Here is a 17,722-nt window from a genome sequence, read left to right on the forward strand (position 1 = left end):
CACCCTGTGAGGCAGAATGCCCTATTCCCATTTTACAGATTGGTTCTCTGTGCCTCAGTGGACCCATGTGGCCTAGTGAATAGAGTGCTGGACTGGGAGGCAGGATATCTGCTTTCTAGGCCAGGTTTTGCCACTAGCCTGCTTGGTGAGCTAGTCACTGTCTCCCTGTTTTTCCATCTGTGAAATGGGGATAATGAGACTGACCTGAGTAAAGTGCTTTGAGATCTATGGATAAAAAGTGCTCGAGATGATCTAGGGATTGGTATTCTAAGCTGATGTTAGACAAATTCAGGCTAGAAATAAGGGGTTTTTTTTTTTAAAAAAAAGATTTGCTGTAATTAACCATTGGTGTCTCTTGGGACATGGTGGAGTTTCCATCTCATGGAGTTTTTAAATCAAGACTGGAGCTCTTTAAAAGCTATGGGTAGGCCTTGATGTTGAAATCCCTGGGTGAAGTTCTTTGACCTGTCCTGTGCAGGAAGTCAGGCGAAATGATCTTCTGGCCTGAAAAAGCCAGGGATCAAACAATGTGGGGGTTGTTTAGTCCATGAATTCAGTGTATGCAGGGGGGCTATGGCTGCCCATCACCATAGTAGCAGGGCATCTTTGATGTAAAAATGACTAGGGAAGCCCAGACTGGCCTTTCCTGGAATCTCTGCAGCTCCTTTTCCCCGCAGTGCCTGAAGGCCCCCCATTGCATGTGGGGGTGATTAGAATAACAATTTTACCCCAGACTCCTGCAATGCCCAGGGAGGCTGGGGGCGGGGAGGTTCCGTGGCTCCAAGTGTCCCTGTCCTTTACAGCTGTGCAATGTGAGCCTGGCGTTGCACCCCTATAATTTAAATCCAGATGGGACCATGAGATCATCTAGTCTGACCCAGGCCTGAGCCTCACTCAGGTTGCCCTGTGCTGAGCCCCATGACTTGTGTCTGACTAACGCGTCTCTCGTGATTGGCTCCAAGGGGGAGGAAGGGACGGACCGTCCTGCCCCCAGGGGGACGCCAGCCGGCTGTCTTGCTCCCTCCCCGAGCCTCACTCAGGTTGCCCTGTGCTGAGCCCCATGACTTGTGTCTGACTAACGCGTCTCTCGTGATTGGCTCCAAGGGGGAGGAAGGGGCGGACCGTCCTGCCCCCAGGGGGACGCCAGCCGGCTGCCTTGCTCCCTCCCCGAGCCTGGCCCGCGGGCATCATCCAACAGGGCCCAGCGCCGTGCTGGGCGGAGCCAGCGTGACCTCGCCCTGCGCTGGTGACAGGCTTCAGCCCTGATCCCTGCTGCGTTCGCCCCGCTGCAGCCCTCGGCCTCATGACGCACCCCTGGAGCAGAGCGCTGGGCCCGGGACCCTCTGCCGCCCGCCCCGCAGGAGAGGTTTGTCGGGGGCTTGCCTGAAAATGTGCCTGTGGCCCGTCCCCTCCTCCCCGCGTCCCGGTGTCCGTCCCTGCTGCCCTGAGACCTACCTCCCTGCGGCTCCCAGCCGCCCGCTCCCAGTGCTCCTCACCCCTTGGATCTGCTCCGTCCCCGGGCTCCCAGCCTCCCCTCCTGGGCTCCCAGTGCTCCTCACCCCTTGGATCTGCTCCGTTCCCAGGCTCCCAGCCGCCCGCTCCCGGGCTCCCAGTGCTCCTCACCCCTTGGATCTGCTCCGTCCCCGGGCTCCCAGCCTCCCCTCCTGGGCTCCCAGTGCTCCTCACCCCTTGGATCTGCTCCGTTCCCAGGCTCCCAGCCGCCCGCTCCCGGGCTCCCAGTGCTCCTCACCCCTTGGATCTGCTCCGTCCCCGGGCTCCCAGCCTCCCCTCCTGGGCTCCCAGTGCTCCTCACCCCTTGGATCTGCTCCGTTCCCAGGCTCCCAGCCGCCCGCTCCCGGGCTCCCAGTGCTCCTCACCCCTTGGATCTGCTCCGTCCCCGGGCTCCCAGCCTCCCCTCCTGGACTCCCAGTGCTCCTCACCCCTTGGATCTGCTCCGTCCCCGGGCTCCCAGCCTCCCCTCCTGGACTCCCAGTGCTCCTCATCCTGTAGATCCTCTCCGTCCCTGGGCTCCCAGCCTCCCCCTCCCAGGCTCCCAGTGGTCCTCACATCCCTTGGATCTACTCCCCCCAGGCTCTCAGAGACATGCCCCCCTTGCCTCTGGGACTTGCCCCCCCACCGCTGGGACCAGTTCTCTCCTGGGCTCTAAGCACTCCCCTCAATAGCAGGGATTCACTCCCCCCAGGCTCCCAATGCCCTGCACCCTCTACCCTGGGATCCAATCCCCACTGGGCTCCCAGTGCCCCACCCTCCAGCACCTGCCCCCTGGGCTCCCAGCATCCTCCTTCCCTTGCCCCTAGCACCTGCTCCTCATCCATTTGTGAACTTGTTGCCTGGGGAAAGATCATTTCCTTCCCCCGCAACAGGTGCTCAAGCTGGGAGTTCTCCATCCTTGCTGGGAAGGGCTGGGGCTGCTGGCTGCAGCCTGGAAATAGTTGTCTTGAAGGGTGGTGGTGCCTGAGCTGGTGGCTGGGCTGGTGATTGGTTATTCGGGCCACTGTTCTCTCCTCTTTCACACCAGGCAAGGGAAAGCGTCTGGGGCTCATGGAGCCGATAGAGAAACAGATCTTCCCCAGCCCCCCGCGCACACGGGGGCAAAGCGAGCCTGAAGCGCTGCCTGGAGTGTGTGTCACAGCAGCCTTGGGTAAGTAGCAGTGGGAGGTGCAAAGGGGGGTGGGGGTGGGTTTAGCCTGATTCCACACTCCCACAATCCGAGTGTGCAGTGCAGCTGGACGTGTGTGTCACATTTGCATGATGGGTGATGTGAGGCACAATGCAGGGGATGGGGGGAACCAGCCAAGAGTCTCCCCAGGGGCTCAAAGAGCTGCACAATGAGGGCTCAGATGGCTCCCATCGCCCATTCTGTCCATGTAAATGGGGGAAGTGGACATGACTCCCCCCCTCCCACCCCAAGAAACACCCCCTTGGCTAGCACGTGACTGCTCTCTGGACTCGTGACCAGCCCCTGACCCCTGTTGTAGGGTGTGGATTGAGGGTGTGGCTCTTCTCCAAGCTCTAGGAAGCCAAGTGTAAATTACAGCAGCCTCAAGGCTGCTCTACCCCACTTTAGGAAGTGGGAGGTAAGAATATGGGAAGTGCAGAGGGGAGTTAAAGCCTCATCTGTGTCCCCCCATTCCTGCCCGACTGCTGAGAACCAGACCGTGTATGTACAGTGGAGACCATGGGAGAGACTCCCCTCATCCAAGGTGAGGCTCTATCCCAGCATGTCAGGGATCAGCTGCCTCAACCAGATAAAGGAGGGAGGGTACAGGTGCCCCCATGTTAATTCATCCCAGCTCCCATTACCAGGGGGTGATTCCTTTGGATGACTGGGGATCTGGCCGGACTGTCCTAACCCTGCTGCTAGGGACAGTGAATACCAGACTTCCCTGAATCTGCCCTGCAGGTGTCTTCCCCTACATCAGTGAGATCTGGGGCAGGCAGCAGCCTGCATGGATCATTCAGTCCTGTGACCTGCCACCAAGGTAACCCCATTGTGATGGGCTCGCCTGTCATGACTAGGCTGAGCCCCCACCCAGCTCCCTACACCCATGGGCCGCAGCCTGGCCTCAGCACCCACCTCTCTGTCTCTGTAGATGCATCAGTGAGCTGTGGCTCTGCGCAGTCTGCCTTCGAGACCCTAAGGCCTGTAGACGACGAGATGAAAAGAAGCCTGAAAACAGAGGCCCGCGGCTCCTTGAAAACATTCCCTGCCATTGTGAGCATTGTAGGCGCAAACGGGGCCCAGGCAAGATGTGCAGTGCCCACCATGCTCTCACTGTGTCTGTGCGGTGCCCGGTGCCCCAGGTCCAGCTCTGTGCCTGGGGATCCAGGATGCTACCACAGTAGGAATAATCAGTACTACTGATCATTCATAATTAATTGGGCCCTAGCTATCTATTGAGCTTTGGGTTTTATCCTGCTGCCTAGCACTGTAGCATCTGGGTGCCTGCCCTGTAAAATCAATGGCAGTAGGGGTCTTTCTGCTACTTCCGCCGGTACCTTCCCTCTCCTCCCTGCCCCTCGGTTCAGGGTCTGTTGTGCTGTACAGAACCCTGATCTCTGCTGAGGTCTGCACACTGCCTGGCACACAGTGGGGGCCTTGATCTCAGTGGCGGGTCTGTGCAGTGCCTGACTCCTCAGTCCTGAATGAGATCAGATTAGGATTAGGCTCTGCACAGGATCCCAGCTGAGAGACAGCCTCTACCCCCAAAGAATTCACAATCAAAACAGACAAAGGAGGGGAAACAAAGTCAGAGACCTGTTCATGGCAAAGCTGGGGCAAGGAACCAGGTGTCTTGAGTCTTAGCCAGTTTGCTACCCATTAGACCACCCAGCCTCCCCTGGAAAGTGACCAGCGGCTCCCTGAGTCTGGATGGCAGTCAAACCCGGAACAGGAAAGATGCGCAGTGGAAAGGTCTTAAGAAAGGTTAGATGAGTTGTTGACTTGGCCTCCCCCCCCACCCCACCCCGCAGTTCAAACTGGGTCTGGAATGGCCTTGCCACGTGTCATGCAGCCTGGGGCACTCTGGCTCCCATTTTGCTGCACTTGTGCATGTTTTTCCCTTTCTCCTCGGCTCTCTGGCATTTCTCCAACCTCAGCACTTTAGCCCATTGTGTGTCTCTCCCGCTGCTAGGAGGCCCTGGTTGGGGAGCCAGGCTCCAGAGGCTGGAAACCGCGGCCACTCCAGCCTGGAAGCTTTGATCCAACGTGTTGGAAAAGGAGATAAGGCACAATATTCCCCCCACCGAGGCTGATGTAATAATAATATAAGACCACCTAGCTCTTACATAGCACATTTCATCCCTGGCTCTCAAAGTACTTTACAAAGGAGGTCAATATCATCAGCCCCATTATACAAATGGGGAAACCGAGGCACAGAGCAGGGAAGTGACTCGCCCAAGGTCACCCTGCAGGCCAACAGCCAAACTGGGAATAGAATTTAGGTCTCCTGATCCCAATCCAGTGCTCTATCTGCTAGACCCCGCTGCTCTGAAGAGAAACCAGAGTGGTGGATGGGAATTGGGTGGTGTCCCTTTACAGCATCCGGAAGCCTTCTTACGGGGTTCCCTGTGTTCTAACTTCTTCCTGCCCCAGCATGCCCACATGGTGGTATTGCTTTTTGCAGTGACTGGCACGTTTTCAGCCTCTGCCTGAATTTTCTCACCATTTCAACAGTCTGGCCTCACACCCTCCATCGTTTGCATTGTGAGACTGTGAACTACTGTATGAATCATGCAGGACGTCCCGCCACATTGTGCATCTGTGCCAGGCCTGACCATAACATACCTCCCCCATTTCCTCCCCTGCAGGCGGAGCTGGAACTGGGGGACATGATTGAGATCTTCCGCTTCGGATACCAGCACTGGGTCATCTATGTGGGAGACGGCTACGTTGTTCACCTGGCCCCCCCCAGTAAGGCAGCAGATGGGCCTGATTTCACCATTGCCCAGCCCCCTTACGCCACTGTTCACACCAGTGCAAAGTGCTACCACTCTGCTCGATGGAGCAGGGCGACTTGAGACAAGAATAGAATCGGGGGGGAAGGGACTTAATGGTGAGAGCAGGGGGGCTGGGAGTCAGGATACCTGTGCTTTAGCCCCAGTTCTGGATGGGGAGTGGGGCCCAGTGGTTGGGGGGGGGTAGGAATTGGCATTCCTGGGTTCCATTCCCAGCTACCCTTCACAGTGTCTCTCTCTCATCCCAAGGTGAGATACCCGGGGTGAGCTTTGCCAGCCTGATGTCCACGCTGACCAACAAGGCCCTAGTGAAGAAGGAGCGTCTCCTGGATGTGGTAGGGAAGCACCGCTACCGAGTTAACAACAAGCATGACAGGAAGTTCCCCCCACTGCCATCAGGGAAGATCGTGCAGGCCGCCGAGCAGTTGGTGGGCCAGGAGATGCTCTACAAAGTCACCAGTGAGAACTGTGAGCACTTCGTCACTGAGCTGAGATACGGCGTGGCCAGGAGTGACCAGGTGCGGGGGCTGGCTCCCTGTCATCCTGACAGAATGCCTGGGTTCTCCCCCAGCTCTGGGAGGGGTGAGGGGTCTAGTGGCTTTCTGAGCATCCCTGGGCCACTCACTTCCCCCTCTCTCTCTGCCTGTTTCCCCATTTGTAATGACCCTAATTTAGGGGTAAGAGGCAAAGGACGCTGGGGTGGGGAGCATTTGGGATTGAGGGGCCCAGAGCTGAGATAAGGATCCCACACTGGTCCCTCCTTGCTTTGCACTGGGGCAATTTAGCATCCAGTATAACTTGGTGTAATTGGTCCAGATGGCATTGCAGACCCCTAATGCTCTGCGAACATCATCCCTCACTCTTCCAGGTGCTTTTCATCTGCAGAGCTCAATGTGCTTTACAAACTAGGTCAGTATCATCACCCCCATTTTACAGATGGGGAAACTGGGGCACGGAATGGGGGAAGTGACTCACCTAACAGAGCTGAGAATAGAACCCTGGGGTCCTGATTCCCAGTCCTGTGCTCTAGCCACTAGGCCCCATTGCCATCATTCATCAGCCTGTCTGTTCCCTCCTCCTGATCCCCTTCCTCTCTTGTCCTACAGGTGCGGGATGTCCTGGTGGGGGTGAGCGTCGCTGGGCTGGGGCTGGCTGCTCTGGGCCTCCTTGGGGTTGCAGTCCAAAGGAGAAGACGCCAGAACCAGTAACGGACTTGAATGGATCAGAGGGGTTTGGGGTTTTTTGGTTGGTTTTTTTTTTTTTGATCCAAGCAGAAGAGACTTTGCAGCCGTTTTGGGGGTGTGGTGGGAACTTCATTTGTGTTGCTCTGTCCCCTCTTTCGGGCGAACACCCTCCCCATCCCCTGCCGGCATCAGCACAAGAATAAAACCAGGAGATTGGTACAAAGTCACCTGGATCGTGGCCTGTGTGGTGGTGGGGTGTGTGATGGATTCAACCAAGTGGGGGAGCTGGCCCATGCTGGGGTCTTTCTGCCCAGTGGGGGCACTATTTGTGAAGGTGGATGGGTTTGCTGGGGAGTTCAGGGGGCTCTGACGCCCACTGCTGGATCGGCTTCTTTATAACCTCCCAGTCCCTCTGTGGTCAGGTGACACCTTCCTCAGCCTGTCCAGGTGATCCCAGCCCACAGCTAGGTGACTTTGTTGCCAGGCGACCTCGCCCTGATAAACCAGTTCAGCTGACTCAGAGCTAGCCTGATGTTTAGAGCGGTCTGTTTCAAAGGTTGTGCACTTAGCCAGTGATGCTCCCTTACCAGCCCTTTGCCACCAGCTGTGGGGGTTTCAGCCCAATGGGAGGTCACAGGACAATGGAGACAGTAAAGAAGCTGACATCGATACATGCAGAGAAGACCCCCTGTCAAACAGAAGTCTTAAGCCATACATACACATTCCCTGGATCATCACAGCCGGCCCCTGTCCTGAAGAGTTTACAATCTAAATAGACAAAATGAACACAGCACACCTGGCCCAATACGGCCCTTATCCCGGTCAGGGCCTATGAAGCATTCAGCACGGTGTGGGCCCTTACCGTGGTCAGGCCCTCTGGTCGTTACCGTAATATAAACCATAGAAATGACTCTCTCCAGTGTAAGTGACCCTCACTAGCCTCAGCGTCTGGATTCTGTATTTCTGATGTAACTAATTTTCCCTAATAACACCTGGATGGTAGGTATGCACTTTGTGTTGGATGTCGGTACCTTGGGTACATAACCGGGGGGCAGTGAGTAGGAGCGAGGTGGTGGTTTTATCTGTGAATATGGCCTTGGAGAGACCAACTGTGGAAAGCTGTATTCATTTCTGGGGTGCATATTTTAAAAAGGACATTGAGATATTGGAGAGGATGCAGAAAAGAGCCTGAGAAATTATTTGAGGTTTGGAGAAAATACCTAGCAGTGAGAGATCTTGGCAACTCAATCTGTTCACTGTCTCTAAAGACGGATCAAGGGATGACTTGATCACGGGGTGTGTGTCTCATTGTGGGGTGCAATTCAGACCAGTGAGAGGCTCTATCACTGCTTATAATATACCCCTGGGGGCCCCAGAAAGCTTCTGCTACTTGTGGCTGCCTGCATAGGACACACACACAGCCTGCAGCCAGCACTCCCTATTCTGTAAGCCTTGCAGCTCAGATTCAACCACTTTGACTCAACAGCCTGCCAGGAGTTATCACAGACACGAGCTTGTCTTACCAGCCTTGGTTGATATTAGCAGGTGACTCCAACAAACACCCCAGTCACAAACCTTCCCAAACCCATCTGCTCTGAAATGTCCCGCCCTCTCCTGCATCATCCAGAGGAATTATAAGATCCATTTGCTCCTTTAAAGAGACAAAAGCCAATGGCTACAAGCCAATAAAAGCATCTAAAAGTCAAAAATACATCTAAAAATACATCTAAAAAGCATCTAAAAATACAAGCATCTAAAAGTCAAAAACTTGATCTAGCGTTGTTCAGGATGGCTTTTCTCACCCCCACTCTTCCAGCAGCGTGGTGGCTGACACCCCCAGGCGGCAAGATCTTCTCCACAAGCCCCAAAGTACTGATTCCTTTGTCTTCTTAGGTGAAAGAGAAAACTGGGGCGCTACCAATAGGAACCTCAACCCTAGTACCCTACCCATAGCAATCCTAATGCTAGGGCGAGGAGTCCTACCCATAGGAACCCTAGCCCTAGCTCCAAGTACCCTCAGGGTTCCTATGGGCAGGGTACTTGGAGCTAGGGTAAGGGTTCCTATGGGTAGGGTACCCCGCCCTCGGGTTAGAGTTCAGCTGGGTAGGGCTCCCCGCCTAGCGTTAGGGTTCCTTTGGGTGGGGTACTTGTAGCTAGGGTTAGGGTTGCTATCAGTAGGGCTCCCGGCCTAGGGTTCGTGTTCCTATGGGTGGGGTTTTGGAACTAGCGTTTGGGTTGCTATCAGTAGGGCTCCCGGCCTAGGGTTCGTGTTCCTATGGGTGGGGTTTTGGAACTAGCGTTTGGGTTGCTATCAGTAGGGCTCCCGGCCTAGGGTTCGTGTTCCTATGGGTGGGGTTTTGGAACTAGCGTTTGGGTTGCTATGGGTAGGGCTCCCGGCCTAGGGTTCGTGTTCCTATGGGTGGGGTTTTGGAACTAGCGTTTGGGTTGCTATGGGTAGGGCTCCCGGCCTAGGGTTCGTGTTCCTATGGGTGGGGTTTTGGAACTAGCGTTTGGGTTGCTATGGGTAGGGCTCCCGGCCTAGGGTTCATGTTCCTATGGGTGGGGTTTTGGAACTAGTGTTTGGGTTGCTATGGGTAGGGCTCCTGGCCTAGGGTTCGTGTTCCTATGGGTGGGGTTTTGGAACTAGCGTTTGGGTTGCTATGGGTAGGGCTCCCGGCCTAGGGTTCATGTTCCTATGGGTGGGGTTTTGGAACTAGCGTTTGGGTTGCTATGGGTAGGGCTCCCGGCCTAGGGTTCGTGTTCCTATGGGTGGGGTTTTGGAACTAGCGTTTGGGTTGCTATGGGTAGGGCTCCCGGCCTAGGGTTCGTGTTCCTATGGGTGGGGTTTTGGAACTAGTGTTTGGGTTGCTATGGGTAGGGCTCCTGGCCTATGGTTTGTGTTCCTGTGGGTGGGGTACTTGGAACTAGGGTTAGGTGTTTTCTGTCCCTTTCTTTTACAGTCTAGTGAAACTTTGAGAACGATTCTTTTTAAGTTTACACCTCAAAATAAAACGTAGTGAAGCTGTGAGGAAGGCAGCATGGAGTCTGCTGGTGGTGAAGGCACCCTGCTTTTTCCTTCCCCACTGGTGCTGGCTAAAATGCAGATTGTTCTGTTTCTTGCAATCTCCCCTTTGTTAGTTTGATGGCTGTTTACAGCTTATGTTTAAAATTAGGTTAAACCCACATTCCTTTATTTATCGATGCCCCCTGACGTGCCTGCTTTAATCACACGTCAGTCATAGTCCCTGCAATATTCATAACTCTTCCTACCCACTGTGTACATACATCACGCAAGAATATTAATGCTCAGTGAGTTATTGGTTTGCAAACGATACCTCACAAGGCCGCTATTTTGTACGAAGATTATTGCAATAGTGGGTAGCGAGTGAATACAGGGGTGTTTTAGGGTCACAATAAGTAACTTCATGGGGTGAAGAGCCCAGGTATTAAAGGACACTGTAGCCTGGTGGAGAGAGACAGAATGAGAACCAAAGGCTAAGTTACAGCCAGACACATTCCACTGACAAACAAGGCATCAGTGTTTCTCAGGGAAGGCGATTTCCCATTGGAACCACTTACCAGAGGAAGGGATGGATTCTCCAGCTCTTGACCTCTTCAAATAAAATCTGGATGCCTCCCTGCAAGATGCTTTAATCAAACACACTTTATTGGGCTCAGTACAGGGAGGATGTGGTGAAATTCTCCAGTCTGTGCTGTGCAAGAAGTCAGACTGGATGAGCTCATCATGGTCCCTTCTGACCTTAAACTCTATGACGCTATGAACCTACAGAACTCATTGCTGAAATGAGACATACTGGCTCTCTCAAGGTGCACGTGCACCTCTTTCCTTTGATCACACACATGGGGATGGATGGGAGAAGGGCTAAGAAGGGACAGATCCCCTCCCCCCGTTATCTTGCTCCCCACTTCCCTGAACCAGCCAGTCCTGCTCTCCTCATGGTTTTAATCTCATTATATGCTAAAGTACAATGGCTTTGTCTTGGCGATAGAATTGAGTGAAATCTGTTTAACATCTCACCTTTAAATCCTAAGCAAGACAAGGCCTGAGTTGCGTTGAAAAACACAGTAGCCCCAACCCTGAAGCAGGGGTATAATACCTTAAAAACATGGTAGCTCCTAGGTTTTGACACCCTTAAAATGGTTTAAGTAGCTGTGGTTAACAAGGTGTTACATGTGAATTTAAATGCAGGATTGCACTGCACACAGATGATTTCCCCTAATCTAGACCTGGTGCCTGGTCACGAGGGAAGCAGCCTGTGTTCTGCACTCCTGAAAGCCAATGGGTGGCAGTTTTCACAGGCGTTGGCAGGTCAGGGCAAAGGCTATGGGGAATCTAGGGTTTACTCTGACTGCCTAACTCATGTGAAAGCTACAAACTGCCTTGTCATCACTACCGTGTGACAGCTAACATGAATTAGGGCCTCACTTTTTTTTTTTTAAACGAGCAAAGTCACAATCTTTATTTGGCTCTATGCTGCTGATTAGGCACCGCCCAGCAGACACCAGTTCTCCAAAGCCAAAGGAAACCAAAAGTGAAATCCCGGCGCAGAGAGTAGAGGAGTGGCACAGAGAAACTCACTCGGCCTTCCAGACCTGTGGAGATGCCCCCGCTGTTTGTGAGTATCCCCATGCAGAAAGCCATGGCCAAATCGCTTCTAAGGCTCTGGGTCCCTTTGGGCAGCGGTTCTCAACCTTTCAAGACAGCTGTTCTCCTTTCAGGAGTCTGATTCCAGCTCCCAGTGGCGGGGCTTGGGCTTCAGCTCCACCACCCCTGGCTGAAGCCTGTAACTTAGCTTCACGGGGCCCTCTGTGGAGTGGGCAGAATAAACAAGTCATTGTCTGAATGACATTTTAGTTTGCACTGATTTCGCCAGCGCTTTTTGTGTAGCCTGTTGTAAAACTAGGCAACTATCCAGCTGAGTTGACATCCCCCCTGGAAGAGCTCTGGGGTACACATACACCTGGTTGAGAACCACTGCCTTCGGGATGTCAGTGGGGAGCCTGACACGCACCAGCTCTGCTTGAGAACCCGTGCTAAAACTAGCAGGGTGGACCTTGTGGCCCAGGCGGTGATTCAGGCTAGCCACGCAAGCAAAGACCCAGGATGTCAGGCGGGCTTGGAGGCAGGTGGCTATCCCGAGACACTGCTCATGCTGCAATGGCCACGTTGCTATTTTTAGCACGCTCGCTGGAGCGGAGTTAGCGTGTGTCTGTTACCCCCAGGCTGGGAGGAATGGTGCCAGCTGCCGTGCAGACATCCCCTTCACGTGAGCTTGGCTCAACGCTTGGGCTGGCTGCTCTGGGCGCAGTTTCCTACAGGAGCTGCAGGGAGGTGGTCGCTGGGGCCTCCCGCTGGACAGCGGCTCAGAGTCCCAGGGGAGCTAGTCCTGATGCCAGGTGTCTCCTGAGGGCGGAGAGAGGAGCCCAGATCCCTGGCTAGGGGGAAGCTGGATAGTGTCAGATGGACAGCTCTCCCCAGCTCCCATGTCCTCCTCTGCCTGGTCTGGCGTTCCTGCTTGGGGGTGGGGGAGGGCAATAGAGGGTGGTTAGTGGGGCATAGGGGGAGCTGGTGGGAGAGATTAACAGGGAAGAGAGGGGTGGGAGGCACCAGCGGGGTGGAGGGAAAGTGAGAGATGGGGGGATTAGCAGTGGGAGCTAGGAGTTTTCGGTAGCAAGGGGAGCCAGTGGGGGTTAATGGGGGTAGGGGAAGCTGGCAGAGGGGATTAGCAGGGGATGGGGGAGCCGGGGGGGGGGTTAGCAGCAGTCAGGGTGGAGGCAGCGGAGGGGAGGATGGACGGAGGATCTGGTGGGGGATTAGTAGGGGGAGGCAGTGAGGGGGTTTTGTGGGCATCTGGGGGGTTAGAGGGTTCAGGGGCAGCCAGTCTGGGGGTACTATCAGGGCTTCCTCTGAGCATTCAGTTTCACTTGGCTCTCACTCCTGCAGGAGGAACCAAACCCTGGGGACCTGCTAGAGATTTTTCGCTTTGGATACCAACACTGGGCCCTCTATATAGGAAATGGTTACGTCATCCACCTGGCCCCCCCCAGTAAGGAATGGCCCTCAATGAGGGAGGAGGGGAGCTGAGGGGGCGGGAATTGGCCTGGGCAGGGCAGAGGTGTTGGGCATCTCAGGCGGTGAGGGGGGCAGGGGGCTCCATACCAGACGGGGGTACGTTCACTGTGATCCAGCAGGAAATCTGGCCTGGATTATCATGAGTCATTATGGGGTGCCTCTATTTACTGGGACTGCCTGAGTTTCTGAGCCCCAGCGAGTCAGGCAGCAGGTTGAGGGACACGGGGAGACTGGGTTGAGGGGATGGATGGGGTGTCTCAGGCTAGGCACCTCCACAAATGGAGATGCCCCTAAAAATCACTAGCTTTTGAAAGCATCACCCTGTGCCTCTGCCCGCCCAAGCCTGCGTGACGCTCAGATGGCCCCAACATGCCCCCCAGCCCCAGGCCTGTCCCGTAGGCATGGGTCACACTCCCAGCCACTGCCTTTAGGGACAAGGCTCTTCAATCCTGTGACCTGGGAGAGGGGAACCCAATGCCAGTCTGGCTCCTGCATTAGGAAGATGGTGGGAACCCAATGCCAGCTGCTAGAACGAAACAGTACTCTCACGGAGCCGTGTGCCAACCCAGTGATGGGGACAGATCCGACTGGCATAGGAGCTGTGGGAAATCTGAGAGCTAGAGAGAGGGTAGGTATGCGGAAGGATGGCTGGATAGCTAGAGGCGTGTGTCTGGGGATGGATGGATAACTAGCTAGAGAGGGTGTAAACAGCTCTATACATCGACAGATGTGGATAGATAGGAACATATAGCAATGGATAGATGGGTGTGTGTAGGGGGATGGATGGGTGGATAGAGAGGGATGGATAGAGAGGGTGTACGGATGGGATAGATAGAGAGTGGTATATGGATGGTTAGATCAGCTGGACAATTGGCACCCCCAGGTGAGTACGCAGGAGCTGGCTCCTCCAGCATCATGTCCGTGCTGACCGACCGAGCCATTGTGAGGAAGGACCGTCTCCGGTACGTTGCTGGTGGTGACAGGTACCGAGTCAACAACAAGTATGACGGGAGGTGCTCGCCGCTGCCAGTCAGCAAGATCCTTATGGAGGCCGAGTCTCTGGTGGGCCAGGAGATGCTGTACAGCGTCACCAGCGAGAACTGCGAGCACTTTGTCACCAAGCTGCGCTATGGCCAGCCCATGTGCGACCAGGTACGTACAGGTGGCCCTCTCACGCGCTTGTCACTGCCTTCCTGAAGGGTGGGCTTGGTGTAAGCCAGCCACACCTACTTGGTCAGGGTCTGGGCAGCACCCGGCACAACAGGGCCCGGATCTCCCTCAGGGTCTGGGCAGCGCCCATCACAACAGGGCCCGGATCTCCCTCAGGGTCTGGGCAGCGCCCATCACAACAGGGCCCGGATCTCCCTCAGGGTCTGGGCAGCGCCCATCACAACAGGGCCCGGATCTCCCTCAGGGTCTGGGTGCTCCTTGTGCTGTGCAGCAACTGTTAGAGCCCTGGCTTAGTCCTTCCTTGTGGAGGACTGGTCACCAGGCTGGTGCATGGGCCCAGCCTTTGGATCCCCCGTGTTTTCAAGCAGCGTCTAGTCACTGCCTCTAGTCCTGGCCTTGCTGGCACATGGCCAAGGTACCCCTCCTTGAGATCGTAGGACTCCTGAGCCCAGCTGCCCTAAAACTAGTGCTAACCCCCGCAATCTCCCCAGTAGCTTCTCTACACACCCCAGTAGCTCCACCCAGGTTTATAATTTAGCCCTTTGGGGACTGTGTTGCAGATAAAGCAAGGATGCTTTGCAAAGGAAAGCAAATGCAAATGCTTTGCAAAGGAACTTAACCACACTCTCTCTCCCCCTTTTTGGGAGGCACAAGAGCGCTACAGATTTGTGGAAAACGCACCCAACACCTGAACGCAATTCCCTTCCTCGGAGCCCTGCCCACTCCTGAGAGTCTCTTGGGTTCTGGTCAGTGTTGTTCAGGGAGGCCAGGGCTCTCCTGCTCAGCCTCCTGGTTCTGCAATGGCCTGGCCCCTTGGCTAGAGCCCATTGCTTTGAGAAGCCACTTCTGGAATCTCTTTCCCGCCTCTCTTCTTATGGTGGGCTTTTCCATGGTCCGGTCCCGCTGTGTGCTGCTGGGCACAGGAGCTGTTAAACGTCCATGACAAAGAACGCCTCAGTGGTGAGGAAACTGAGGCAGGGAATGGCGTGTGGGTGTTGGGTCTACCTGGATCTGTAGATCTCTTGTGCTGTCTGAATAGTGATGGTTGCAAAAATCCTTCTGCAAGTCTGTGTCTGCTGCCTTCCACTGTCATGTGTCTCAAAGGGTTAAACTATAAACCAGAGTGCCCTGCCCACAGGTGGGGTTCTGGGAAAGTACCGGCATAAGCTACTGGGGTGTCTTTGGGCCGGGGGAACACTGTAGGCCTAAGGTACCTGGGGTCCAGGGTCCCACTTCAGACAGTCTGTGCCCAGGAACTGGGTCAGAGAGACCAAGGAAAGGGACAGTGACTGAAGTCTGCCCAGACAAAGGAGAGTGTAAAAAACACACAGCAGGCTGGTGAGTGTCCAGCAGGGGGCGCACTGCCTTGCCCAGGGCAGGCTAGTTGAGGGTGATGGTGTTGTTCCAGCTTTTCTGACACAGTCTGTTTTCTGCCACTGAATGGATGGCCTGATCTGCACAGATGGTTGCTGAACACTAGCTGTCCTTGTAAACTCAGTGGGCATGGACATAGTCCCCAGACCGGGGCTCCCTGGCAGCTAGCTGACTGGCTCCCCTTTCTGTCCCGCAGGTCAGGGACACCATGCTGACCGTGGGTGCCGCAGGGCTGGGTCTGGCTGCTCTGGGGATCATCGGAGTCATGGTCACAAGGTCCAGGCGTCAGAACCAATAGCACTGACTCCCCTCTGGACCCAAGGCCTGGAGCCTCTGCTGCAGTGGCCCTCAGAGCGGGCTCCTCGTGGGGAGCAAGCTGGACTGGCCAGCATCATCCTGTCCTTTGTATGTCATCAGGTTTTTTGGACTAGACATCTCATTTAAAATAAACAAATCTATCCTCACACGTTCCTCTCTGTCTGCTCATTCCAATTTCACCCAGATATGTGGGGTGTGGGGAATGGTACTCAGATCCCCGTAAATACCCACCCTGCGGGGTGGATTGTGGTGCTGAGTCTATGTGCTGCTCTCCTGGTTTGGTGACTCTTGAGTCATGTAGGCCCGAGGGCCAATCAGTAGGATTGCCAACTTTCCCATTTCTCCAAACCGGACGTTACAGCAGCTCCCACCAGGGATCCTTCCCCACCCGGCAAGGGGCCAGGCCCCTCTCTCTTACCCTGGCGGGAGCTCCTCTGAGCCCGCATCCCGCTTGCTCAGGGGTCAGGGCAAAGTGCAACCAAAGACGCCTGCCTCCAGCTGGGGGCAGACCAGCCCCTCCCCAAGCTCCCCTCTCCTGCCTGGCAGGTGCTGCTCTATCCTGGGATCCAGCTGATGCCGCCAGGCCTGATCCTGCTGGGGGGGAGAGGGGAAGGAGCTGTGACACCCCATTTTTGCACCCCCCTGCTGGCTCTGCACCAATGGCAGCTGCGCCTCTGCCCTAGACGATTACAGTAACTGGACATTTGGTGTCCACTCAGTACTTCAGACTGTAGATAGAATCAATCCCCTTAAAACTGGGTCAAAAACCGAACACCGGCTGGCAACCCTACCGATCAGTCCAGGCTGTGGGGTACCCCTAAGTCCACATAATGGCCCGGCCATAGGGACTTATGACGGGAAGGGGCCTCCTGGTGTAGCCCCCCCTAGAGCTAGCTTCAGCATTTATTTTATTCAGCAGTACCGCAAGGAACCTACAGGCCTGTTTCCTGTAAGACGCTGACTTCAGCAGTTCCCATAAGGCTTGAGGCCTGTGAACTGTGGCACAGATAAATGACCTAAGGGTCACCCTTAAGTTTGGGGAAACTGCGAATAGTGTTTAAGGTGAAGTTTGTCCATTACGACAGCAGCCAACCACAGAAACCCGAGCTAACATCAGCTTTGGGGATATTTTAGGCTGGGAAAATCTGCAGATGTCCGACCACAAGAGGGCCATGGCAATGAACTGATGGATATGATAATGAGTTGAGATCCTTAATCTACTAACCCATCAGAGAAGGGCACCACCACACTGGTAGGGTGAGGAAATATACGGAATGGGGGAAGAACCCCTACTGAATATGATTTAGGCATAGTGGCATCAGCGCAACATATGGGCAGGAGGCGAGAGAGAGCTGTAGCCCTTGGGAGGTGCCAGAATGATGGCCACTGGTGACGAGGAGGAAGGTGATGAGGAAGATAACGGCTAACATTTCAGGTTGTTCTGCAAGGGATGGGGTGAGGAGATGGACATTCAGATGTACATTCTGTAGTGTTTCGATCTACCTCGCTGGCTTAGAGGGTTTGTGACTTTGCTAAATGTACTGTAAATACAGAAGGGTTCACAGAGTGTGAATGTTGCAACTAAACAGTCATTTTACTAATACTGGGCCTGATCTTGGGATAAGAACCTGTCACACTTCAGAGGGATAACTGGGAATTCGTTAAGTAATCAATATAATTAATTTACAATTCATAGATCAGGCTACACTGGGTCACCGAGTCCAGTCTCTGCTGGTGCAGCCAACTCCATCACAGAATCCCGGTCAGAAATGTATCCAGCTCTGGCTGCCAACTAGTTGGGTTGTTTCCCCAACACCCCTCCTACTGGGGTGTATTTAGAGAGAGAGCAATCCGAGCCCTCTCAGCCTTCGCCTGGCCAGGCCAAACAAAGCCCAGCTCGTTCAGTCTCCTTTCATAAGATCAGCTCTGCAGTCCCCTCAGCAGCCTAGGAGCCCTTCTCTGCACCTGGGCCAGTTTGGACTCATCTTCCTTGAAGTGGGGTGACCATATTTATACATCCAGGACTCCCCGGACATCAAGCCAGAGGTCATGGTCCAGGAAGAACTCTGGAGGGGTGTATTTACATTGCAATTTAAAACCTGCA

General features: G+C 54.7%; 2 protein-coding genes across 6 annotated transcripts; both read left to right on the top strand.

The window, feature by feature from the left end:
• The first annotated feature begins 1,106 nt into the window (after positions 1-1,106).
• Positions 1,107-6,889, top strand: LOC311523413 (phospholipase A and acyltransferase 3-like). Of its 4 annotated transcripts, none has more exons than XM_084633352.1 (6): positions 1,107-1,366; positions 2,540-2,662; positions 3,425-3,503; positions 3,615-3,736; positions 5,728-5,996; positions 6,585-6,889. In XM_084633352.1, the coding sequence occupies exons 2-6, from the start codon at positions 2,563-2,565 to the stop codon at positions 6,684-6,686; spliced, it is 672 nt and encodes a 223-aa protein (XP_084489478.1). In that variant the 5' UTR covers positions 1,107-1,366; positions 2,540-2,562; the 3' UTR covers positions 6,687-6,889. The 4 variants fall into 4 exon arrangements, with proteins under 4 accessions (XP_084489478.1, XP_084489477.1, XP_084489479.1 ...); XM_084633351.1 differs by lacking the exon at positions 3,425-3,503 and adding an exon at positions 5,332-5,434 and having other exon boundaries at positions 1,117-1,366; XM_084633353.1 differs by lacking the exons at positions 1,107-1,366; positions 2,540-2,662 and adding an exon at positions 5,332-5,434 and having other exon boundaries at positions 3,431-3,503.
• Positions 6,890-10,914: 4,025 nt separating this feature from the next.
• On the top strand, positions 10,915-15,764 carry LOC311523116 (phospholipase A and acyltransferase 3-like). Of its 2 annotated transcripts, XM_084632838.1 has the most exons (4): positions 11,164-11,299; positions 12,628-12,730; positions 13,640-13,908; positions 15,497-15,764. In XM_084632838.1, the coding sequence occupies exons 1-4, from the start codon at positions 11,285-11,287 to the stop codon at positions 15,596-15,598; spliced, it is 489 nt and encodes a 162-aa protein (XP_084488964.1). In that variant the 5' UTR covers positions 11,164-11,284; the 3' UTR covers positions 15,599-15,764. The 2 variants fall into 2 exon arrangements, with proteins under 2 accessions (XP_084488963.1, XP_084488964.1); XM_084632837.1 differs by lacking the exon at positions 12,628-12,730 and having other exon boundaries at positions 10,915-11,299.
• Positions 15,765-17,722: the final 1,958 nt, after the last annotated feature.

This window comes from Lepidochelys olivacea, assembly GCF_965140295.1.
Source record: "Lepidochelys olivacea isolate rLepOli2 genome assembly, chromosome: 7".
In the NCBI taxonomy this organism is placed as follows: domain Eukaryota; kingdom Metazoa; phylum Chordata; order Testudines; family Cheloniidae; genus Lepidochelys; species Lepidochelys olivacea.